Source organism: Lactuca sativa, chromosome 4 (assembly GCF_002870075.4).
Source record: "Lactuca sativa cultivar Salinas chromosome 4, Lsat_Salinas_v11, whole genome shotgun sequence".
Classification (NCBI taxonomy): domain Eukaryota; kingdom Viridiplantae; phylum Streptophyta; class Magnoliopsida; order Asterales; family Asteraceae; genus Lactuca; species Lactuca sativa.
Window position 1 is genome coordinate 2,561,404 of NC_056626.2, and position 27,166 is coordinate 2,588,569.

The following is a 27,166-nucleotide window of genomic DNA, read 5'->3' on the forward strand; positions in this document are numbered from 1 at the left end:
TCAACGAGTGGCATGGGCAGGATGATGTGGTCGATCACCTCATATGCTCTACGGATCTTGAACGGTTCAAACCAAGACGTGTAATTATTGTTTTCCTTCTCAAAGGTGATAAGAATCGAAATTTTGATGTTGGAGATTGTAACCGTCAATGTTTTAAAAACCAGTTTTTTAGTTGAACTCGTATGGTGATCGGTTCCAACCGTCAGGTCAACCGGTTTGTATAATTTTCATATTTTTTCCTATTTTCCTACACATACATACATATATAAATCATAAATTTGACATTTACAAGTTTAAACATTAAAAATATAGATAAAAATAAGTAATAGATTAATCAAAATACATTAGAATAACACATAATCATAACTTTTAGTGTTTTACATTAATTCATATACATCAAAAAGAAAGTAAAATATAATACCAAAACAAAATATAATTTTTAATGAATATAAACATATCAAAAAAAGTTTATAACATTTACTATATGTTTTTATTTAGAGAAAGCTAAATAGATTTGATAAAAAATCACAAAAGTTTATTATGCAAATGGTTTTTTTTCCATATTTTTTATTCGGATTAACTGGTTTATTTTGACCGGTCCAACCGGGTTTTTAGAAAAACCCGACCGGTTCAATCTGGTTCAAAAATTGACGTAAACCCGATGATAGTTAAACCGCTCCCTCCCCTGATTCTGGTTCAACCAGCCGATTCAAACCGGTTTTTAAAACATTGGTAACCCTTGTGTAAAAAATATTTTGTCATGAGAGTGGGGAGAGGACAAAAGGGTATAAGGAGAAAACAATCTAGGATTAATCATTTTTGGCTAAGCCTAACAATGTAAGCAAGACATGAACGGGGAGGTAGGAAGGCAATCCAAATATGAGTAGCTTACTCAGTTTGTTCCATATTTTGGTTGAATTCAACTCTGTCAAACAGAATATACAAAAATTATACAAGGTGGCCAATTTGTTATGTTGACTGCTACATCCTATTACCTATACATGCAGTTAACATATGCAACCTAATCTATTTTGTTGGGTGGGTTAAAAGATGTTACATGTTGTTGGGTTGTAAATTGTGAAGAAAAAAAAAACAAACACATAAATACCACAAGAAAGAGAGAAAAAACAAACTTGTTCAATCTTGAATGCGTTGGATCTCTCCCATCATAATGCGGTTGCTGGTAACCTTAAAACCAAGCAGAGCCGGGTCGATCTGCCTCCCCTTTTTGCCTTTCTTTTTCCCACCGCCAGCACCAGCACCAGTTTTGCTATTATGTCCCTCTGCTGTAGCCTCTGCTGCTGGATCTGCTGCTGCCAAGGGGGGCTTCTTATTATTATTACTAGTATTGTTATGATTGCTTTTAAGCATATCACTGAAAGATGCCGTCTCTAACACATCACCAGCATCGCTCAGTGATAATGATAATGATGATGATGATGATGTTCTCCTGAATCGACCCTCCTCTTTCTTATTCTTTCCACCCATTAACATGTTTTCTCTTCCACCTCCACCTGCTTCAATGCAATGCAATTAAGAAGATGAACACAAAACAAACCAGATTATTATTATTATTATTATTATTATTTTATTTCTACTACTGCATGCTCGCTCATATTCACAATAATAATAAAAATAAGAATAACAACAGTGTCTACCACCTACCTTCATCAAGGCTATGGCCATCTCTTCCTCTAGAAGCCACCTCACATAACCCTTCATGGGATGATAAGGATGATGATGATGCACGTCCCACCAAGATATTATCAGGAGTAGACCTCTTTGATGTAGGCACCATCCCCCTGCTGCTGCACACACACACACACACCATTATTATGTTTCTACTTTTTCTCCCACACAGGTCAGGTCAGGTCTTCAATTCGAATTATCACTACACTACAAACTGCTTCCTAATCATATCTCAAGAATATCACTTTCCCTAAAACAACACTACACTACATAATAAACATCATTAACACGGATACTTCAGATATGGAGTTTTCTAACACTAATACTTGCTTGCAAGCATGGATGGACTCCTTGTTCAACACAATATGATTGATGATATAAGACACATGCCATCCCATATCTTCTTGTATGTTTTTACTTTCTTTTTTCTCTCTTATGCACAAGCATCATAAAAAGCAAAAAACCAACATGCATCTACAATTACTTTATGCCATTGCCACATCTACCACATGCATCTACACCAAGCATCTTCATGTTCGTGTTCAAGGAAGGAGGATATTGGTGATATATATATATATATATATATATATATATATATATATATATATATATATATATATATATATATATATATATGTTTCAATCTAAATACATATATTGCATGTATATACATATAAATAAAAAATGATAATAAACAGAAAACTTCTCAAGATGCATCGCATATGAGATGCACAAGCTAACATTTATTGGTTTACTACTAGGTCTAGAGGTAAAATCTTTTTCTTACCTGTCTTTAGCCTCTCCTGCAATCTTCTCATTGTACAAGTTTTTATTCCCACCTTGACCTGCTATCATATCAAAAACACAAGAAAAGTAAAGTAAAAATCAAGCCGCCATAATAATAATACAATGGGAAAACAGATATAAATTTACCAAAGACAGCAGCAGCACTAGTGTGCCTTCCAACATTATTTGGCATTTCCCCATGGTCACCCTGCTGAAATATTATTTCTTCTTCTACACCCTTACCTTCGGTTTTAAGTAATCTTCTGTTTCCCTCTATATCAAAAAAGCCTCGTTCTATGGCCGCCATGTTGTCAGAGGATTCATTAATGTCAGAAAAGAATGGACTTGCCATTGCTCCTGAACTAGATCTAGTAGTATGCAAACCAATTATTGTCTCATCCACCAGCAGTCCTTGTGATGTGTTGCCTGAGTTAGAGCCATAAGACGCACCAGCAAATGAGGGGTGATTAAGCCCAACGTCTTGATTCATGGAACGATTGGAGTTGGTCCTAAAATAATCCCTATTCTCGAATCGTACCATATTATTATTATTATTATGATTATTACTCACATCCAATGCTAATGTTTCTTCAGTAGAAGATGATTGAATCTCTGGGGGGTTCTGACTCTGTTGAAGCAGTTCCATAAGCAACCTCTTTGAAGGGTCATCATTGCTTCCAGCAGACATCCAAACACTCGGATCTTCAGAAATCCTTCTCACTTCCTTCTGCCTTCCATTATCAATATGCGGCTGCTGTTGTTGAATCCTCGACTCCATCCACTCGTTTGGCATTTGCCCATGCCCATGCCCAATCCCATTATTGCTTTCAGACCAGGCTCCCTCTGCACCCACACCCATTTGAGAGGAGGGATGGAAGCAGTTCGAGGCTAACGGATGCTGATTAGCAACACCACCGTGGTGCAATGGAGCATTGAACTCCTGCATATTCTGATTAACTCGACCCATGGAATTAACATCAAGGTTCATTGCAGGACCACCACCTGGCATACGTAACGAGCGTTCATAAACACTCTGCTGAAGTCTCTCTTGCATTGAAAGATTCCTCTCAAAATGACTCAACTCCTCTGAAGGCAGTCTCTGTTGTTGCTGATAAACATCTAAAGGACTGAGGCCACTGGAGTTGACCCGGTGAAGCCCACCAGCATTTCTTAGAAACTGAGTGGTTTCATCAACCGGCCCAGGCCAGACAGAACCAAGACGCCTCTCTTCTTCCATCTCCATCCTCTGCCTTAAACCCAAACCCAAAGGCAAAGGCAGCTGCTGCCTTCCCTGAAACTGCTCCTGCTGAAGCATATGATGTTCCATCTGGCCATGCTTCGCATGTGCAATGAGCTCCAACAGCTCGTTTGGATGTCCTTGACCTTGACCTTGACGACCATACTTTGCTTGAATCAGATGCTCTATTGATGATGGATCGACATGCTGTGAACGCTGGTGAAGTTCATTCAAGATCTGATGCTTGAGAAGAATCTGATCGAGTGCATTATTTGATCTTGCAGCATCCGCACGTGATTGTGCTTGTGCTGCACGCATCTGATTTTGGGCCAACTGTTCAAGAAGTAACTGCCGTGATTGCTGTTCCTTGAGCAGCATTTGCTGTTGATTCAACTGATGCGACTGTAATTGATGCTGCCGATGAAGCTCAATCCGCCTCTGCTGCTGCTGCAACTGTAGTGCCATTAGGTGATCAAGACCTTGCCCAGTTTGTCCAGCCAACTGTTTTGGGTTTATAGAAACATGGTCCAGCATTGATTCATTCAAGTGATGTTGAGAGTTGAGCAGATTATGCTGTTGGAGCAGCTGTTGTTGAATTTGGTGAGACCTAAGTTTTTCCGATAAATCAAAGTCATTGGCCTGTTGATCCATGGCATTTCTTCTATAAATATCTGACCATTCATCAGCATCAGGTATTGTGTTGAAAGAAGAGGCCCTCTGACTTGGTAAATTCACAAATTGCTGCTGGATACCACCAGCCAAGTTTGTCTTAGATGGCTGATCATTTCTCAAACTCGACCCTTCTAGCTCAGACCATAACAATCCAAAAGGGTGCATCTTATTCTCGCTACTACTCTGTATGCCAGGTTCGATTAAATCAGATGGAACAGTGTGGTTGTTCATAAATTTTGATGCAGACTCGCTGCTGCCAGGTCTTCCTGGGAAAACAATTTCTGCAACAGGGAAACATCATTAATATTAGAATGCCTTATAAAATGAAAGGTTATATCAGGTAAGCAGATGGAAAGAGTATATAACCTTCATCATGGAAGCTTTGACCCTCAGAGTATAAATGCTGCAAAGAGCCTTCATGGTCAGGTATTCTGACTTGAGCATGCTTTCCTGACAAACCATTGAACTCAGGCAATTGCCAATGTGGATTATCTGAGGCAGACAAAAAGCCCATTTCAGAAACAGGAGCAGGAACTGAAACACTAGCATCCAGGCTCCCTTGGAAACCATCAGATGACTTGTCCAAGTTGGGACTTGGATCATTGCTGGTGGTGTAATCATGCCTGGGAATCAAGTGTGGCATAACATGACCTAATTCCATGAAAGGAGCTTCATCTGGTGCATCTGCCACTCGAACTGGCAAATCTGCCCCGAAAAATCCTTGCTCAAACCATGAAATGATGTCTACTCCAAGAAATGGCCCCTGGATCTCCCCTTGAGGATCACGATAGTAAAGACTTAACTCCTCAGGCATGATGCCACTTGTTAATTGTTCATTTGTATTATCCTGCATATTTCTTGTCCAATATTGCTCAGAAGATGGATTAACAAATACAGAGTTCGATTCATCAACAAGATTTGAATTGATATCAAATGAAGATGGCTGGACATCATTAAACGGCCGATGCCCCATAGAAGCCAAATCTACGCCGTCAAAATTAGAAGCTTTATCATGACTCTGGTCAATAGTACTGCTGTTTGACCGTGTTTGCAGTGCATATGATTCCATCTGAGGGATTTCTTGCTCTTGATCCCAATTAGCATCTTGCCCTGAAATGTGGTAAAACAATGTTAAGTTCTTCACAGATTAGTGTGACAACCAGTAAAGTTGATGAATCATAGCTTGTCATTTACTCACCCTCTCTTGTTTTAAATCTTTGACTATCAAAGCGTGAATCATTTTGATTTTGGTCAATCATATTGTCTCCCGAGAGTAGAGTACCATCTTTCCCGTCAGTGGATGTTGAATCCAAGACAACTAATTAAGGATAACATCAAGCTTATTAGATACACAAAACCCCCAACCAATATGGAAAACACACTTTTCATATCCATAAGCTCCACTACCTGTAATGTTCTCAGATGACCCGATAACTCTCGACCTGCTGGCCACCAACTCACTACCAGTGAGTTTTCCCTTGGAAATATCACCAAGGATGGCCTGAGTGCTTATCAGGTTAGCAAGATAGAAATACATAAAAACTTTACTGATGGATTAAAAAAAAAAAGACATTACCTCCTCTTCTGCATCAGGAGCAACAAAAGCAAGAGGTTCCAGTGCAGCTACTTGAGTAATAGAAGGTACTTCCTGAATCTTTTCAGGCATGTTACCAAAAGAAGGGTCAAGTCTCTGTGTACGGTATATATCAAGAAGCTTTCCCCTTGGGTAGAAAAACATATCCCCAACCCCAGGAGGCTTTCCAGGCACACCCTCGATGGAACCTGGAGATGAAGGCCTTACAGCAACAGTAGCACTAGATCTGCCACGTCCAACAGTAAACCCCATGTTAGGGTTTGAGTTTGAGTTTGAGTTTGATCCCTCAACCCTTCCTTTGTCAACCCCAAATCCAGGTGCAGCACGAAAGGCACCAGAACTTGCCTCCATTATTCTATGTCGTGGCCTCCATTTATCACGTGATTCGGGATCACGCTCAGAGACCACTCTAGTGTTGTTGCCTGCATTTCCTTGAGAGTGAGACTCATCTTCCTTCTCTGCATCTGTTGTCCTCTTCTCCTTCTCCTTCTCCTTTTCTTTCTCATCTGGGCCCCATCTGGATGACCATTTGCTATCACGCCTTGCCTCGTTCCCAGAATTACGGTTACCCACATCAAGCCACTTGTCAGAGGAAGGAGCTCTGTTATCAGACGCCACATCAGCACGGCGATCGGTTTTCCTGCGCTCTCTTCTGCTGCCAAGTAATCCTGTTTCTCTTTCTTCTTCACGCCAGCGACGCCCGCTTTCTGTCTCACTTCCAGACTTCCTCCAATCTTTCTTGTCATCAGATCCATCCGCACGCCAAGCCTCCTTCAAACCCGAGTCAGCAGAACTCCCAAGGGAGAGAGAACTTGGTGCCCGCATTTCCTATAATCATAATAACTGAGGAGATGAGTTTTGTCATCTGTGTATGAATGTAATATTCCAAAACAGAATAACTTTTGATTCAACAAAAAACACCCACCATCTTACTATCGCCTGGTTTAGAATAAAGCCACTGAGGAGACAGGGGAATGCTGTTGTCCAAAGCTGCTTGATCTTTAAATGAATCAAGAAAAATGCAGAAATGGTAAAGTAATGGAAAAATGCAGAAATAGTCTATTACAGACAACAAACAATGAATGAAATCTACCTTTGGAATCATAACCGATCATCTTGTCTTCACCATTCCCTCCAGAAGCGTCCACTGTCATGACTAATTGCATGTTAAAAAAACAAATGAGGACATAATGGGGCGATTTTGCAAAGCAGGAGTTAACATATATATAACCTCTCGAGACTGAACCATGACTTCTATAACAAGAATAGGATAAATCAAGCAAGATCTATTGCTATCTTTTAGTATAGAAATTAATGAGACAAGTAGCACTCCAACTATACACCGCCTCCAGATAGCAAATATAAGTGTTAGATCTATAATATTTGGCCGTGCAGAATAACTTTAAGTGGAGAGAGCTAAAAGGCCTGAGCCCGCCCAATTCAAAAGGAAAAACATCAAGCCGTCTATTAGGTCCGAACTCAAAAATATCTACCCAGATAGCTACCATCCATGATTAAAAAAGTAAAATTCATTCTATAAGTGAGGATGAATGCTGGAAATGAAATTCAACTACAAATGAAAGCAGATATGACCAGCAACCGAGTTAAAAACAATTTTAAAGTCAGACAGGTTGCAAGTCCAGATTCGTTTTTCAGCCGTTATGATAAAAGATTGGTAGATAACAGAAATACAGATGCGATCGAATTGGAGTAGCATCACGTACTCCATTAATTACAAATCAATAAACCCTAACTTAACGTGAACCCAAACATATAAATCCAGTAAATACAGAAGATGCAAAAAAAAAGCCGGGAGATCAGAAATTACCTTTAGAGGTCCAAGAATGATCAGAGGGCTTGGAGGAGAGAAGATCATCGGGAAGATCAAGCTTGCCTTCAGCCATCGGACGGTCAATGAGAGAGGATCGTTTGGAGATTGAGGGATGAGGAGGTGAAAGAGAGTTGACAGAGAGAGGCAGACAGAGAGCGATTGAGAGAGAGCGATAGGAGATTGAATCGAACGGAAGCTCGAGAGAGATTCGTTGTTAGGGTTTCGAAATCGAAAAACTTCGGTAGGCACTGGCAGAGAGCGGATAGCGAGAGGGGAGGAATGGGGCGAGGGTTTGAATGGTGGTAGTAGGCAATCCGGTTTTAATATTTCTTACGTCATCAACTATTTAATTTTTAAAGATATTTCAAATCGTTAAAATATTTAATCATATATTATTTGATTGTTATTGTTATTCAAGAAGAGGGGCTTTATTAAGATTTATTAAGACAAAATGTAGACGTTTTTGATTGCGAGCGCTGACGATAGGATGGTGGGACTGTCTAGGCGACGATTTCGCGAAATCGAGAGACTATTGGAGTTGGTCTTTGTTATAGAATAGGTGACTTGTTGTTGGTTTTTTTCCCTCTTTTGCTCTTTAACGGTTGACCCCTTCAAAAAGTCATAAATATATTATTATTATTATTATTACTTTTTATTTATATAAACCTATAATTTCACAATCCAATTCAAATCAACTATCTCATTTGCATTTCAATTTCTCTCGGTTACATTTCACACCTTTATAATTCTCTTCTATGGATTCTCGTAACAAATCCAAACAAGTCAGTTCTTACTAAAGAAGTAAATCGAAACAAGTTATTTACAGTCAAGATATTTCATTTTCTTCTCCGGAATCTCAAAACTTAAACTATCAACAACACTAAAATTATCAACAATATTACCCGGTGCAACAAACCTACAACTCTTTTCGTCTTTTATAGGAAAATCCGAGTTATAATCAATATATACATTATTCTCGAACGGTTTCGAAAACCAATTCTAATGTTCTTCTCCCAAGGCATCCCAATTTCGTGATACTCAAAACTTAGAATTTGATGATTTTTGTGACAACCCCGCTCCCGAAGGAAATGAATAAGGAAGCGAGGAACACCAACTTGTTGCCCGAGAACAAATGCGACTATATAAAGCGCCAAAAGTCAAAGAAATGGTTGGAACAAAAGGAAGATGTGGCTTTGGCTAAGGTATATGTCGATGTTTGTAAAGATAGGCAACGTGGAAATCAACAAAAGTCGAATGCATTTTGGGAGCGGGTTCTAAAACATTTTAATGCTTAACATGGAGGTTCAGGTCGGACACGACACCAAGTAAACTCAAAAGGGAAAGACCATCAAAAGAAATGTAACGATTTCAACTTCATATACAACCGTAAGTTGAAAGTCTGGCTAGCGGGATATTCGAGGTCAATGTTTTAAAGATGCACAAGGAGAGTATCGGAGGCTTCGTAATTAGAAAGCTTTTCACCATGAAAATGTTTGGGATGTTTTGAAACACCATGTGGAATGGTTGCACGTAAAATCAAGTCGGTGAAGACTGTTGGATTAAGTGTATAAGGTCTTAACTAAATTTGTGTAATCTTATGAATAGAAGCAAATCATTTTTGGGTTGCCCTCATAATCAAAAATAGCTACAACTGATATTATAAGAGAGGTAAAATGATTTGTTAATAAACTATACGATTAATATATTAATTAAAGATAATTAATAATTAATTTTAAATTAATTAGAAGTGGTTGGAATTATTATTTATTTTTTTTTTTGTTAACTTAGGAGTATATTAGATTTGTCGGTTCAAAATTAATAATAATAATAATAATAATAATAATAATAATAATTCATCCGAATTAATCTAAAATTAATTCATGGTTAATTGGAATTAATTAAAGGTACAAAGGTTGAATTGTAATTGTTCATAATTGAGTCATGAAACAATTCCAGAACCCTCTTAATGTGACAACTGGAAAAATTCGTATTAAGCAAGATTTAAAATGTATTTATGCATAAGTACAACCATAATGTAACCTTGTTGCAATAAAACTTTGAAAGCCAAGAGGGCATTGTTTGTATAAGTATATATGTAAGTATATACTGGTCGTTTACCCGCGCTAAGTGTCACACCCCGAAACCAGAACGGCGGAATCGTTCCGGGGTGGAGGACGTCATGTTTGGCATCACAACCATTGTACAATAGCAATCATAATAACACAACCATTACAATGAATACATATATGACAAATGTTTACATCAGTTTGGAACTTGTTTTAAATACACCAAAAGTATGTATAATATAAAAACATGACTCTTATTGCTCTGGCTCCACTAAGTCCAAAAAGTATTTGTCAACTCATTTCCTGATAATATAAGCAGTTTGAAAGAATATCATCATAAAGATGGTGAGTTTATAAGCATTTAGTTTTTGGTGTAAAATGTTTCATTGATCCGTTTGTAACATGTTCCTCAAGAAAATCTTATATTTTCTTATGAAAAGTGTGTTTGAAACCCATTCCTTCCATGACTTCTAGATTCATACAAGATATGTACAATCCAAGGGGTCGTGGAAGGAATGTGAATATCTGTTGTTACTTGTTAAACAATCCGTTTATGAAAGGCCGAGTTATCCCGGGAAAATCCTATATTTTCCCTAAAAGTAGGTTGTTGGTTATTCGTTCTAAAATGAAGTGTACAAGTATCTACCATATTTATATCGTTAAACGTAGTTTCCTTGAGAAACCCTGGTTACTCCCAGTGAGGTATATTAGCCTTATTACGTGAATAAAACTAATAATATGTGGTGAACGAAATCCTGAATATATTATTAATACCCTTTAGTAATCAAATCGGTTATTACTTTGAGGTTAGTTCACTTGATTCATTATTACAAAAGTAAATCTCTGCTACCTAGGTTGCGAGTTTTATAACCATAACTGATTGGATATGGCCCACAACGGCTGGTATCCTTTATGACTTTGTCACCTGTAGACCTGTCAGTCCGGCTGTGGCTAGCAGCAAGGTGCGGGGTTGTTAGTCCCGTATAGATCTATACACAACAGTCACGTTCTCCCTACAAGAGATTCTGGTTACAAGTGCTAGCCCTACACTCTGATTCTGTGGGAGTGTTACCAAGGACGTGTCTCCAACTTAGACTAACAAATTTACAAGTAATAATACTGAAAATCCTGTTTATGATTTGCATGAATCCTTTATAAAATGATACATTTTACCACATGATTCATAAGTTCATTGCTCTAATTTTGAAAACTGTTCCTACGAGTTGATTTTTTAATCGTTTGGTAAAACTGTTTTCCGTGTTAAAAGCATACTAAGAATATAATCATCTTAAACAAAATAATATATTTTGAGCACAGGTTTCCTTGTACTTTTGCTTGTATTCCCCCCTGAAAACATGAAAACTCGGAAAAAGGTAGGGGTACGAACTCACATTGAGCAAGTGGTTTGATTGAAGGATCGATACGGAAAGCTGGATGTTCAAGTGAAGCCTTGAACACAATTTGATCCTAATTAACACGTAATGACACATAAATGAGTCAAATGAGGGTATTTCACTACTAGATGTGATGGAGAACCACTCAAGGGACTTGGAACTACTTGCACTAAGTGTTAGGACCTTAAAGGATTTCCTGAGGAAGGTGTATGGTCACCTTAAAGGTGTGTGCGGCCATGGGTATGTGGGCCAAGGGGTGTGCAGCCGTACACTCATGATGAGAGGTGTCGTTGTGGTGTTTTCAAGGTCCATACTTTGCATCCATGAAGCGTTCTAGGTCTATACTCGATTGTAGTGCAAGTTAAGAGTCCTAGAAGTGGGTTTGTGGTCCTATGGTGTGTGTGTGGTTGCACACGGGAGTGTGATGCCGCACACAAGGAGTGTGTTGCCGCACAAGGGTGTGTGCGGCCGTACACAGGTGTGTGCGGTCGTACACCCTATATGATGATGTCCAAAAAGCCAATTCTAAGGTGTAGCAAAGCTAGGTTCATGTCCAACTCGAATATGGAAGTCCAACTCTCACTTTCGCGGGTCTTTTAGGAGTGTGCGGCCCACCTTATGAAGGTGTGCGGTCGTACTCCTTCAAAGAGTGAAGAACATGATGATTCAAGGCTTAGATAAATAATTCCTTCATGTATAATAAGCTAGGTGATGTAAAACTCACGTTTTTTAGAACTTGAGAGGGTTTGCGGTTGAAGAATCTTGAGAGAAAAGGAGTAGTGTGCTGCCAAGGAGTGAAAGGAATGAAAGGAGAGGGTCTACCCTTTATATAAGAGTGAGTGTGTGGCCATGAGGGGTGTGTACGGCCGTACACCCATGTGTGCGGCCGCACACTCCTCCAAGAGGGGTGTGTGGCCTGATTTTGTCACCCTATGGCTTGCTGACTCTTTCCTAAGCTCAACCTTGGTTATGATTAAGCTTAGAATGCTTAAATGACCCCTTAAATAGTGTTAGAAAACAATAGGTACGGGTTTAACATTGGTTGAGTTGACTAGGTATACAAGGTGGTGGTTTCGGGTTACCACACTAAGTGCTAGGCGGCAAAGAGTTTCTTTCGGAAGATAGTTTTAATGTGATGATTAGTTTCATTTAGACGTGAGTTATTCATTGTGGCCTTTTGGTAGACAGCGGATAGTTTCTTACTAGGTGCATAGTCATACAATACGACAGAAGTTAAGGCCCCGTTTGATATGCGTCTGACCGAGTCAAGTCAGACGTTTTTGGCTGACTCGGTCAGCAAAATGTGTTTGATAATCCAACTTTGGCCATCTGACTCAGTAAGAAATGTCTGACTGAGAAAGGAGTTGGCAGGAGGCTGACTGAGAAAGAAAGCAAGACTTTACAATAATACCCTTGGCCTTGGATAAAAACAAGTGAAATTGGAAGTTACAAGAATTGAACTCGGGTCTCCTCTATACATACAATGATGTTTACCACCAAACTAAAGGGTTTTTTGTGTTTTAATCTCTAAAATAGTATATTTAATGTCTATTATGCTGGAAGTTTTTGTATACATTGTTATTATTATTATCATTACTACTTTTATTATTATTATTATTATTATTATTATTATTATTATTATAAAGAGCATTAGGGTAAAATGGTCATTTTGCATCAGTCAACACGTTCACTCAAATATATAATCAAACAACATAGTTTCTTACTCAGTCAGAACTTATTACTCAGACAGACCTTAAGTCTACATTTGGAATTCCATCTAATAGTTTATACTTGATTTTACAATATACAAATAACAACAATCTGCAATCATGTGGTTTTATACATTTATATCATGTCAAATATATAAACTACACCAATCTGCAATCATGTTGCTTCATCTGTTAGCCCTGCATTAAACATCAAATGAGTATCTAAGATTTATATTTGCAGAAATTGTAAAATAATAAGCTGTTGATTGTCAGGGTCGGCCCAAGGGCAGGGCGAACTAGGCCACTGCCCAGGGCATCACATCGTATAGGGGCATCACTTTTCAGCAAGTTGCTACTGGTGTTGAATTTTTTTTGGCCTAATCTTGTCAATACTTGGATCACGAATGCAGCCTCTGGAGGCGGGGAGGAGGAGTAGAAGGCGGCAAATAAAAAATTCAGAGGGAATGTAAGCGTGTTCAATAGAAATTGAAGACGACGAGACAAAAATTCTAATATGCTGCAACGACAAACACTAAACAAGATCTACTGGGACGCCGTTCTTAATGCCCTTAGCGATTGATGTCATTGCAAAGGTAACTTATCATACGCCTTTATCTGCATATGTGTTTTCATATTTGCCTCTTTGGCTTTCGGTATAGATCAAAATCTCAATCTCAATCTCATGACCTGTATTATCTGGTATTTTGTATCCAAGCTCTCATCCTCTAAATCCTCCCAATTCTCATGGTTAAGCACTTACTCACTCTTTGTCGGTTTGTCCATTGGCTTTGTAGAAAAATCGGAATCTCCTTAATTGTTTCTGCTTTTTCTCCACAAAATTTATGGAATATTTTATTTCTATTTTGATAAATTTGTACGGTTTGTGTTTTGCAATTATTGTTTTCTATTCATATCATCATGTAATTCTTATTTATCAAATGTTAACTAAATATTGACTAATGTTTACTTTATCAAATATTTAGTGAAGTAGTTCTTGTTTGCTTAATAAGTAATTTATGATATAATAACAAAAAGGAACTCTTTTTAGTTCTTTAATGTCCATACTAATTTGATTATTGTTTGAAACTGATATTTGTTGAAGGAATGCATAATTATACATAAGTGATCAAGTGGACAAAGATTTCATTTAGAAATTTTAACTTCTGCTTTATGAATTTTCAGATTTGTGATTAAGTTTTCCTAAAGTATCATTTATATTCTAATTTTTGCTTTTTGTTCATTTGTCAAATCATTTGTTTCAAAAGTTCAAATGTTTTTATTAGCATCTTGAAACAAAACTGATGGCTTTATTTATTAAGCTACTGATTTAACAGGGCATGTTGCTGTTAGAAACACATAAAAGAGAAATCATAATCATCTATGTAGACTACAATGACTCAAAAAATAATCAAGAAAGATTGATTTTTTTCAACGGTAACGAAAATATTATATACAAAAGAGAAGCCAGTGGGAGTCTGGCAAGTACAAACAGACGAGATACAAAACAGAAGAATTGCAACAAAACCAACTAAGGAGCACGAGAACAAAAACCAACTAAGGAGCACCAAAACAGAGAGATAGATGTAAAGAAGTTTTGAGGCGGCACCAAAAATAGCAACAAACTTTAAAGTCCACTTAGAAACAGCAACCAACTTGCAAACTAAAGGAGAAAGCTAATCTAAAATCCATCATGAGGCAGCAACCATGTACTCAATCAGTTCGACATGTAACCGTACCCCACACAAAGTTGTTTTAGGTAGTCATTGCATGTTTAGTTTTATGGTTATAGAATTTATAAATTATAAAAGTGTTGCATTTTTATTTTATAAATTTGTATTTAATTTGAGTTCTCTTCAATTATATATACAAGCATATTTATGTCTCTTCGCCCGAGGCATTGAAAACGTATGGATCGACCCTGTTGATTGTACCTTGTTAATCACATAAAACTTCTTTGTACACAACGTTTTTTTCCGGCTTTACTAATACCTTGGTATTGACACGTGATATTCCTCTAGACAACGCCATATAAAGTTGGCCATGTGAGAATACCAATTCTGGTAGATAAACACCTACATTTGGAATTATTTGTCCTTGAGTTGTATTGATTGTCGTAGAGAAACTAAGATGAACTGGAAACTACTTTCTCTTTAGTTTGAATGGGAACATCTCATCGTCAGACGAACATAGAGAAATTCTTGGTAAAAACTCTCTTTTTTCAGTATGTTGACCAACAGTTATCTCTGCATCAATGACATTTGGTTGACTCGACATATCAATCTGGTGTCATTACATAACCCATTTGAAGGATCGATATTTCGCAAAAGTATTACTGGGCACCCAGTTTTTAACCTAAGATAATGAGGGGTACACTACTAACATTTAGCGAGTTCAAATATTCCATCGAATATAAGTTATTTTTGTCATCTTCCACTTCATCAAAATTGTAATAAACTTTCTGCTCGCCAGAAAATCATTCGATCAACTTATTATTAATCTCATCAACACTTTCATTTTTAGTTGACAATATCGCCCTCGAAATGATAAATTTTGAATCGACGTCATTAGATTGCAAAGAAGGAAATATTGCATCAATCAGAGCATCCACTGAATTAGTTTTATCAATGTATGGAATGGACATGTTATCAGGTACATATGAATAAAGGACTCGTCCAATGTTTCATCATTTCCATCACCGACTCGTAACAAAAAATCAGAAAACCATGGGTTATTTACCGCTCTTATGTTGATATTTAATCGAAGCCTTTTAATTGAAGCCCATAGAGGTGACATTCGTAAGCTAGTGTCCACAATTTGTGCTTGAGTGCCACGTCTCATGACCGACAACACTTGTCTAAAGTCACCTCCCATAACCAATATCTTTCCACCGAAAGGGAGCTTTTGATTTGTGATGTCTTGCATTGTCCGATCAACTGCTTCTACCGTCTGCCTCTTAGCCATTTTGATCAATGAGAACAATGAAGAGTTTGTTTGCTCTTCATCAACATACATACTTTTTTTTCTTATGGGCTAAAGTTTTGTATGGTTCATCAACATATAGCATGCATATTATTAAAGGTTTATAATAATTTTTCTTATAAAATATAGTAACTTTGAAAAATACACAATGCATTACTTTTTGAAATACAACACATTAGTTGATCAGTGGTGAACCTACATATATCTTTTTTTGAAAATTGAAACATAAATTCCCTACTTGCTTATTAAATATGGCTAACGGTGATAAGTAATTAAAATAAAATAAATTATTTTACTATATATTTTATTTAACGATTTGTTTAAAAAAAAGCAAATAAAAAAAATACCATTTTCAAAACAAATCATTTTACTTTTTGTATAAATATACCCATTAAATTCCATATATTTAAGTAACTACTAAGTGGCCAACCCCTTGAAACTTAAACGAACGTCATGGAGTTATTTGTTTCTCTGTTGCTAAAAGTACAACAAAATGAAAAAACCAAAAGGTTTTTGTACACATTAGAAAGTTTCCTTTTGTTTTGATTATGGTCATTTATGATACTAACATAAATTTTAGATATAAAATAAAGTTGATGGTTAATATCACAAAAAGGTCATACATATTGCTTTTTTGAAGATCACAGAACAAGTTTCATTTGAAATTCCATATCCAAAATTTTCATCATCCTTGGGGTCAAGATTGATCGTCATCACTTAACTTTATTGATTAACTCACAGTTCAATTAAATCAAACTTTTTTATTCTAAAATATTATTATTTTAAACTAATTATTTCACTTATTGTTCTTCAAAAAATAATTAAAATTAGATGATTATTAATAAACCTATTAAAAGGTCAAATTGAAGAAAATGAAAAACTGAGTATTTTTAGGAAAAAAATAAGTCTAGTTTAATCAGAAAAAACTTAATATATATGGTCATTTATGATATTAACATAAATTTTATATATAAAATAAAGGTCATGGTTAATGTCAGAAAAAGGTCTTACATATTGATTTTTTTCCGATTGAATGTATGATTCACTCAAACTCAAAAGCAAAAACACACAATGTCCCAACTTATATATATATATATATATATATATATATATATATATATATATATATATATATATATATATATATATAGGCTTAGGTTATTTTGTTTAGAGTATTTATTGTGTTATTGTATTCATAAATGTGAGCCAATCAAATTTATTTATTTTAAGAAAGTGATTAATATATCTTATTGAATTAAATATAACTGAAAAATATCATCTTAGTTAATTACAAGGGTAATTTAGTCAAATAATATAGATTTAATAAAGGAAAATTGCATTTTTTAAGGGATCATAGATTCTATTAATTTATAATCCGATTTTACGAATTATAATTTTTTTAATTCGGACATTCTGACAGAATATGTTTATGAGTATATATTCAAAAATAAAAAATTTCTTCAACCATAAATAATAAAAATATTCTTGAACCTATTTCTTGATGATGAGTTTAAAAACTTCTTGAAGAATAACAACTTCTCGTAGAATAACAAAATCTTGAACAATCAATTGAAGAATAGAAACAAAAAATACATTATTTCTTATAGAATACGGGTAATAATTGTTAAGAATTACATTTATTGTTAAAGAATAAAACTAAAAAAAACAATCAAAACGGGAAGAAACATCAAAATCTAACAATGACTAATACATTCTAAAAGAATAATGTGGTATGTTCTTCAAGCATCGACTTTTGTGATTCCAACAGAATTAGAATTCGTCATTCCATTCCAACAGATTTGGAATTCTTCATTCCATTCCAATAGAATTGGAATCTCACCAATATCATTCATTGAATCATCTACATAAAACATACTTGATACCTTTTCAGAATTCAATCAAATATATATATATATATATATATATATATATATATATATATATATTGAAATATGAATCAGACCATTTGAATCAGTCCCTTTATTGCATCAATCAAACAATTAAACACAATTAACTTCAACATGATAGCTTCGATCATCAACACTTACATCAAAATCAAAGATTACAAATCTATCAAACAATTAAACACAATTCGGGTGTTGTATGCATATATTTAGTGAATCTGCCTCAATAAGTAATAACCATTCATGTCATCTCAATCTAGAATAAAAAAACCATCATGTTATGAGAAAGACCCCTTAAAGGTATGCCAAATACAAGTGATGAGACCAACATGTCACAAATTTAATACAACTATCACCTAAAAGTCATAGTAGTGGATTACAGATGCACACACTTCTGTTCCTCAAAAGGCATAAAATATATACCTCTATAGTAGTTAAAAGTCCATTTTTGCACTGATAATCACTCTTTTATGCTAGCAGTTATGTGGGTATGAGTTTAAAAAATTCATACGACAGCTTGGGGTCAATTAAGAAGGCCAATTTACAACAATTCACATGTTAAAACACAATATAGGCATCTTGCTTTACCCTCTCCTCTGTATGTGTGTGTAATTGAGTAGATTATAATTCGGAAATATCTTAGACTAATTACAAGGCCAGCCAAGAATTGCTAGAACACACAAACACACAGCCAAACTAAGTACTTGATTTGTGCTATATGATCTAACTGTGTACACAAGAAGATTAAAGGTTTATTATTACATACCTGGTGGGTAAACGATTAAGGTGAGCCAAAAGTTCATCATCAAATCCAGGTTCATTAGCTTCGTCGTTGAAGAACAGCAGCGTGCAACAATTCAGTCGGTAATGGAAGCCAGCTCGGACCTTCCTCTATTATTCTAGATTATGAACGATGGCTGTGATGATATTGGGTACGAACCCAAATTCCTTTCCTGTGAATCAACAAACCCAAATTCCCTTCATTTTCATTGATTTCCCAGCAAACCCAAACAACCCAACGATTTCTATCAAACAAACAAACAAAATCCCAAAAGAATTATTTACCTATGGTTGATTTGGAACTGCCAAAACAAGGAAACATCGTGATTTTCGAGCAAACACCACCGAATTCCTCACCTGCGACGGATGGCTGCCATCGGACCCCCATTTCCCCTTGTTTTCTTCCTTCTCTACTGTTCCCATCGAACACAAAGCCGCAGATGAGGAATTCGGGTTTATCACCAAAAAAAGAAGAAGGGGACCATGTGTGTTTCTCCTTGGACGATAGAGCAGAAACAAAGAACGCTATGAGAACTTCGAGCCTGCAATCAACGATGAAGAAGAAGGGAGCGCTCCACCGGTAATTGAATGAGGCGGTAATCGATCAAGGTGTATATAAGAAAAGAAATTAGGTTAAAACTGAATAGCGTGATTACAGGGACTATTTGTGGAATCTATTAATCAAATTACTTAAATACCCTTGTTTATTTATTTAATTATTTAAATATTTATTTAATTTTGATAGGCCCACAATTATGTATACAATAACACAATACTTAGTTTAAACACCTGAACCTATCTCTCTCTCTCTCTCTATATATATATATATATATATATATATATATATATACAAACGACACATATATACAATGTCACAAACAAATACATACATACATATATAAATATTATATACATGTATTATTTGAGACAGAAGAAGAAGAAGAAGAAGATTATCACTTTAGGCAGAAGACAGAATAAGATTATCATTTGAAACAAAAGAAGTCTATCACTTCAAACAGAAGAAGTAAGAAATAAAATATTATACACACTTAAAGTTACAAAAGATAGAAGAAGTAAAGAGAACCTGAATTGGTGTCACGAAATGGAGATCATCCCCATTCCCACACATTTGAAGGAAGATTGTTTATGCAAGGAATTCGGTTCGACCCTCACATAATATGACTTAAAATGGCTTCTTAACGTTCCTCGTTACTCTATTACTTCATTTGCTCACTTAGTTAATCTTTTTGAGTTTTGCGGTTCTTTCTTTTCCTTGCATTCCCTAGCAAAGTGATTAGTGCTTCCATAGTTGAAGCACTTTCCATCATATTTTCTATCAGCAACATTCTTTCTTGCCGATAAGTTGCTTCCTTTAGACTGCAACTTCTTACGCTCTCTCGACCTACTTTCTTCATAGCATCTAACAATAAGCGCAACGTTAGCAACTAACTCATTTGGATAAACATCATGAAGTTTCATCCTGATCAGATGCTTCAGAGTCACTTTGACAGGTGTCTCCTTTCGTGAGAACAATGCCACATATTTTTCTTTGTTGGAGTCCTTCATGAGGTCTTTACAAAGAGCCTTGGTATCTTCATAGTTACGCAGATTTCCAAAAAGTAGGTTTAGATCCATGGTGTTGATCTTCTCGCCGTTCTTGGGAACATTAGCATGATGTTCCCAACTTTTTCCTAGTAAGTCCAAGAACTTCGACACCAACTGTGTAACAACCCAAAATCTCAGTAAATTATTTTTTCATTTTTAATTAAGAAATTTATTCCCATAAATTATCTAATTCTAATTATAATTGTTTTCAAAATTCATAACATCAGATAGGTTTTTTCATAAAATCAGAGTGTCCCAAATAAACGCCAGAGAGTGCATGCCGCGCCATCACGTCGGGCTCTTGCCCTTAGATCCTAAAGTATCTGAAACAACCAACAAATTGTAAGCTAATGCTTAGTGAGTTCCCTAGAGCATACCCCATATAATCCACATAACCATATAATCCATATCAATCACATGAGCCATGCATATAAACATATAAGGATGCCCTGGAAACCCTCCAGGGTCTTACTCTGGGTGCCTTGAAAACCCTCCAGGGTCTTAGCCCATTGCCTTGGGAACCCCCTGAGGTCTTAACTAGGGATGCCATGGAAACCCTCCAAGGTCTTACACCCTAGTGCCTCGGGAACCCTCTGGGGTCTTTACTTAGGATGTCATGGGAACCCTCCAAGGTCTTACACCCAAGTGCCTCGGGAACCCCCCGAGGTCTTTCATGCAAGTATCACAAATACAACTAGCATACTACATTTCAAATAATCAACTAGCGTATCACATAGTAATAATGGGATGGCCTTGGTGCCTTCGACCCATTGGTATGGTGAGGAGACTCACCTCTCAAGAAATGCTGAACGGATAAGATCCAATTCCAACGCACACTCTGAACTCAACCGCCTACAATCACCCTGTAATCGCTTCAACAAAACCCTGAATTAACAAAGATACCCTTACAGTCAAACTTGGTCAACCCTGGTTCAAGTCAAAGTCAACAGTCAAGGTCAATATTTCATGTTTGACCCAACTCGTCGAGTGCATCTGGCAACTCGTCGAGTTCCCTCAGTGTTCAGAAAACTAGGACAACCCAAGCCAACTCGCCGAGTTCGCTCGGTATCCAGAAGGCAGGAAAACCCGACCCAACTCGCCGAGTCGGTAAGGCAAACGTTGAGTTTTCCCCAGTTACACACGTACGGATTTTCCTTTGCCTCTAGGGACTATAATGCTCAGATCTGAATTCCTAATGTGCCTTAAAGGATAAAGTTTCCAACTTTATCCTTTGGTACCATCCCAAACATCCAAAACTCTTAATCAAGTCTTTTAAACCCAGAAGCTTAACCTTAAAGCCCAAGACCTTATAGATTTGAAACCCACCCCTTTTAGAAGAGGTTTTAACCTCAAGGACGTCCCAAAGATTAAAGCGTTATAGACATGCATGTCCAATGCATGTCTTGAAACTATAATGGCCCCAAAAGGAGAAATATGCTCTAACTTCCAAGCATGGCATCAAGACTTGATCAAAAGTCATATCTAATCCACTGAGAGACTCATTTGACCTGGAGATTCATAAAGTTGCAAACTTTATGAATCCCATTCATGCACAACTAAGAATGAGGAGGGATGAAGGGACAAAATCCGAGATCTAGCTATACATGTACATTAAAATTTGGGTTTTGAATACTCACAACAGTTCACCCTAGTGCCAACACAAAGATGGTTGCTAGATCCTTGCCTCTTTCTCAAAAACTTTTCCTCTTCTTGCTCCAAAGTGCCAACTAGCTCACAATATGGAAGGAAATGGGGATTAGGGTTTGCAATATCGATATTAGGGTTTAGGGGGGCTGATAAGGGTTCAACCTCTAAGGCTTAAGGAGATTATATAGGGTGAAAACCCTAAAATTTAGGGTTTGATATCTAGCCGTCAACTCGTCGAGTTGGGGCTCCCAACTCGTCGAGTTGAATCCTTAAACTCTGTGGCCAAATAATTTCCTACATGACTGGTTAGGGATTCCCAACTCGTCGAGTTCCAGCTCAAAACCTTAAAATGTTGAAAATTGAATAATACCTGAACAAGCGTTACAAACTGAGATGAGTGTTTAGTGGTGCCCAACCTACGCATACATTAATCAAATAGTTAAAAATGTTAAAGGTTTGAGTCAATGTCTCACCTTGTTGAGAAAAGAAGTGCTCATATATTCGTTTCAAGTTGTTGATCTGTGTTGCTTGAACTTCTACAGTGCCTTCGTAGGCAACTGTCATCGTCTCCATCATTTCTTGTGCAAATTCACAGTTCTGAACCAGGTGATAAATGTGATAAGAAAGAGAATATATAATGGTAGCCTTTGCTTTCACATGTAGACTAATGAGTCTTTTATCTTCTTCGTCATAACTTACCTTCGGCTTTAGCTTCAATCCACCAGCGAGAGACTTATTAACCATGGGTTGGTACATTGGAACGTGTGAACCATGATTGGCGATGTCAAGCATGTCATATTCCATGGTTTCAAGAACAACCAAGGATTTTGTATTCCACATGGAAAAATTATTTTCATCGAATAATGAAATTTTGTTTGTTGCTGAGGATTAGGATGGCTTTGGGATGAAGAAGACATGATATATTAAATATATCAGAAACCTGCTCTTATACCACTTGAAGGTTCATATATCAAATACAAACAAGAAATAACAAATTCATCACAAAGATGTTTTCACTAAGAAATGATATTCACAAAAATAATCACACAAAGCGGTGATTAGGGTTATCGTTAGAACAACTCGATTACACAAATATATAATAACACTAGTAACAATCAACCCTGATATTAAGGGGATTGAATCTAATCTAAGTAAACAAATTGATCCTAATCACTGAGATTAAGGATCGGTTAATCAACAACTACTATTACTATAACTACAAAATAAATACACTAGTACAATTGATCACATGTTGATGCTGGATTGAGGTACAATTGTTGGAGATGGCGCCGATACTGGTGGTCAGCGTGTATTAGTACTTGACTCTTCATATTATAAGGTTTGACCTTACATTTTCAAACAATAAAAATATCAAAATAATAACACATGTAGATGAATGCGAGAAGAAACACAAAAAGCTTCAAAGGTAATAAGCTTCGAAACAATATTAGGGCAAAGCTAAATCAGGTGGATTTTATAAAAACATAATACCTTTATGAAGAACGATGTAGGAGGAAGCCTTAGCCCATACACGAGATGCCTAAAGTAAAACCTTACCTTATCAGCAGGAGCGTCAATAATTCACGAAGACGAGGAAGGAAGGGCAACACCATGTACAAAAGAAAGTTAGTACTTGTGAACATACCGATCTAACATAAAGTTGTCAACCTGAGAAGAAACAGAGGACCAGTCACAAGCTATGGCTGAATGTGATGTGAAAAGAACGAAAGTTGAAAAAATATAAGATTCTAAAATGGTGATTACCCATTATACACAAGAAGAAGTCGGTTAAAGCATAAATTTGACAATCCAATCAAATAAAACGACGTGACTAACTGACGGTGGAAGCATTTAATGAAGTCTATACTTACGCTTATCAAGAAAGATTTACAAGTCTGAACGACAAAAAAATTTTAGCTCCCTTATTTACCCTTCATACTGTGGGGATTAAGGGTGTACCTGGACCGGCCCATCAGATGGATACCGACCCGATGACAGCAGATCGGTTTATAAACGACAAAAGTATAACTATTTAGCCCACTAGATCGATACCGACCCGGTCACAACAGATCGGTTTATAAATGACAAAAATGCAGCTATTCAAAATAGTCGACTCACAAGAAAACACCAATATATTATGATAAATAAGACATATCCTAGCAGTCGTGCACAAGTACAAATCTTAGCAATAATAAAATATAAAGCGATACAAACAACCTAGCCGTCTTTATCCAGATAATGCAAGCTACCAGGTAAAACCTCACATTTAGGAACATGGAGATGCCTACAAAATCCCTCAAATACACTAATAAGGTAAGGTTTTCAGAATGAGGAATCTATTGCAATTTTGTTCATAGCTTCAACCGACATCTAACTTAGGCATCAGAGAGCAATATCGGGGTCCAACCCTCAGTATGGATTTCTAACCTAGCTTTTGCCTTGCTTTTTCAGTGTGTCTTCCTGAATGCTCATTAGAATAAGTTGCTGACAACTGACTACGACGTATCCGAAATACCACGTAACAACAACCACTCAATAGATCAAAATTCTATCTTCTAAAATTTTCCCTCTTAACCTACTCTAACCAATGACTTAAGCATCCCATACTACCTATTTCATTACCCTCTAATCTCTAATGCACCAATCATAATCCTCGTTCGTTAGGGTTTCAAACACTAACTCTGAATGGATTGATTTCACCATGGAAATCACTTCTAAAGCTTGTTAAAAGCTTATAGACACTCTCAATTGCATCATACTAAAGTTATAGGTTGATAAAACCAAGCATAATAACCAAACTAACACACTCACCATTAAATCTCAAAGCTTGATAAAATGGAGAAATCATTACCTTAATGTGGAGAGGATAATAATCCTAACAATCCACCATCTTTAGCTTGTATTGGCACCATTTTAGCAGTAAAATCGCCTTTTACAGCTCTCCAATCGACTTCCCATAAGAAATGATGGGAATGAACTCTTAACTCTTTTAATTATGTTTCCTGCACTGTGAAACCACACCATGGTGAAGTGCTCACCATGTCGTGGTGTGCGTTCTTAGGCTACGGTCAGACTTTTACCGAGTTGTGATGACTTTCCCACATAACATCCTACTTTGCCCACCACGCCACGGTACCCATATACCACGTCACGGTGCAAAGTATATTGCCCTCAACTTACGATGAAGCTTTCATCCAGATCACCGCTTTACCCCACCGCATTGTGGTAAAGCCTTCACCATGTCGCGGTGATTGCATTAGATCAGTTATAACATCCCAGAAATACAGGCCAAAATTTTCATTTTTTTTTAAATACGTCATTATAAAACCAACAGTGTAATAAAACATCCGTAATATCATGTCATGTCAAAACCAAAGTAGAAATAATCAAACGTGTTATCATAAGATAATATCAGAGTGTAATCCCAAAGATCTCATGTGCGGAAAACCATAGTGTGATGCGTTGCGATCAAGTCGGCTCCTTGCCTTTAAACACAAAGTACCTGAAACCAAAACTGAAAACCGTAAGCGCGAAGCTTAGTGAGTTCCCCCAACATACCACATACCATACAATCACATAACATACATATATTGTCAGGCATATTTGGGTGCCCGACCTACCCCTTCGGTCCTCTCGACCGGATACAGACTAGTCTATCTGGGAGCTGGCCTCCCCTTCGGTCCTCTCGACCGGGTACTGACTAGCATATCTGGGTGTTGGTCTCCCCTTCGGCCCTCTCGACCGGATACTGACTAGCATACCTGGGAGTTGGCATCCCCTTCGGTCCTCTCGACCGGATACTAACTAGCATATCTGGGAGCTGGCCTCCCCTTCGGTCCTCTCGACCAGATACTGGGGACTATTTCACCCCCTACTACAACCACACAACACATATATCACATAATCTATCTAGCATGGTTGGGCATGACCGCCCCTTCGGCCCTCTCGACCGGTATTCTGGGGGACTATCTCCCCCTACTGTCACTAGCACATAGCATCATATCATACTAGCACAATAACATATCACAGGTAGTAGCAACCCTAGATGAATATCACAAAGACAAACATCTATCATACAATTCCTACTGGTGGGCCGGCATTATGGCCGTAGACCCACCGCTACTAGAAGGTAACTCACCCCACACTGCTGAAGTCCCGTAGACACAATCCCACCCTGCTGAAGTCCCACAGACTCGACCCCAGCTTCTGGCTTACAGATTCCCGAACTGTCAACACCAAAATAACACCCAATTAATAATTGGGTCCCACTACATAACCATAAGTACATTTTTTTGGTAATTACTACATTACCCCTAGCTTGGCTTATTCAAGCCCAAGGCCCAATCCACATGCCCAAAGTCAATTAGGAATCAAAGCCAAACACTTGGCCCAATTTTCCAAATTGGGCCTAGGCCTATACATGGTCTCATTCTAAGGCCTAACATTGTATAATCATTAAAGCCCAAACTATGGCCCATCTATGGCCCAATTTTCCAAATTGGGCCCAAAACCCTTACATGGGCCTTACCCTAGGCCCATTAACTTATTCTAGTCCACTTGCTTGACTTTGGATGGCCCATTAATAACCCGATCATCAAGGCCCGATAAAGAGGCCCAATAATAAACCCAAATGAGATTAGGGTTTCACATAAAATGATGATTAGGGTTAAGTTTCCTACTTAACCCATTAAGGACTTAATCAATTAAGTCCATTGTCGTGTAGATTAATCTTTGCCAAAGTTTATTATTTAATATCTCAAGTTATTAAATAATTCTTGTGTGTCCCGATTAATTCCCCCAAATTAGGGTTTCAAGGCATTAGGGTTTTCCAAACCCTAATTAGAGTTTCCAACCCAATACTAGTCCATTAATTAATTTGTTGGGTTTTTAGGTCAACTAGGGCTTTATTGGGCCTATTAAGCCCACTAGCATACCATTAAGCCCATTAGGGTTTTATTAAGCCCATTAAGCTTCATTGGGCCCCATTAGGGTTTCTTGCACCCCAAACGAATCAATCACAAGAGGCAAAACGCACCGCCACCCGACACGGCGGCCGGTGGCGGCAACCACCACCTCACGGTGGTGGTTTCGAATTCCTTTCTCATTATTCCATTTACAATTACAAAGAAAATACCAAAAGCAACACACACACACTAAGTACACCCACCCACGGTGGTTCATGGCGGCAGCCACCACCTCATGGTGGTGGCAGTGGCGGCTCTTGGTTTTCCGACCATATACGGTGCAACCAAGTTCAAAAACACATCCATCCA

The 27,166-nt window shown here is 37.2% G+C and overlaps 1 protein-coding gene across 6 annotated transcripts; it reads right to left on the reverse strand.

Annotated features, from left to right (window-relative positions):
* Window positions 1-880: 880 nt before the first annotated feature.
* LOC111889822 (protein ESSENTIAL FOR POTEXVIRUS ACCUMULATION 1) lies at window positions 881-8,111 on the reverse strand. 6 transcript variants are annotated; one of them, XM_023885976.3, is made up of 11 exons: window positions 7,807-8,111; window positions 7,072-7,125; window positions 6,904-6,977; window positions 5,961-6,806; window positions 5,792-5,885; window positions 5,583-5,702; window positions 4,751-5,494; window positions 2,623-4,665; window positions 2,477-2,537; window positions 1,666-1,808; window positions 881-1,517 (listed from the first exon to the last, which is right to left on the reverse strand). In XM_023885976.3, the coding sequence occupies exons 1-11, from the start codon at window positions 7,880-7,882 to the stop codon at window positions 1,138-1,140; spliced, it is 4,635 nt and encodes a 1,544-aa protein (XP_023741744.1). In that variant the 5' UTR covers window positions 7,883-8,111; the 3' UTR covers window positions 881-1,137. The 6 variants fall into 6 exon arrangements, with proteins under 6 accessions (XP_023741744.1, XP_023741743.1, XP_023741742.1 ...); XM_023885975.3 differs by having other exon boundaries at window positions 1,666-1,805; window positions 2,477-2,534; window positions 7,072-7,134; XM_023885974.3 differs by having other exon boundaries at window positions 2,477-2,534; window positions 7,072-7,134.
* Window positions 8,112-27,166: the final 19,055 nt, after the last annotated feature.

Excerpts from the sequence above, each read along its gene's own strand:
- LOC111889822 (XM_023885971.3), bottom strand. The coding sequence starts at position 7,882 with ATGGCTGAAGGCAAGCTTGATCTTCCCGATGATCTTCTCTCCTCCAAG. Across the intron at positions 6,978-7,071 it reads GATCGGTTATGATTCCAAAG|ATCAAGCAGCTTTGGACAAC; the intron begins GTAGATTTCATT and ends ATTCATTTAAAG. Across the intron at positions 5,495-5,582 it reads AAGATTTAAAACAAGAGAGG|GGCAAGATGCTAATTGGGAT; the intron begins GTGAGTAAATGA and ends ACCACATTTCAG.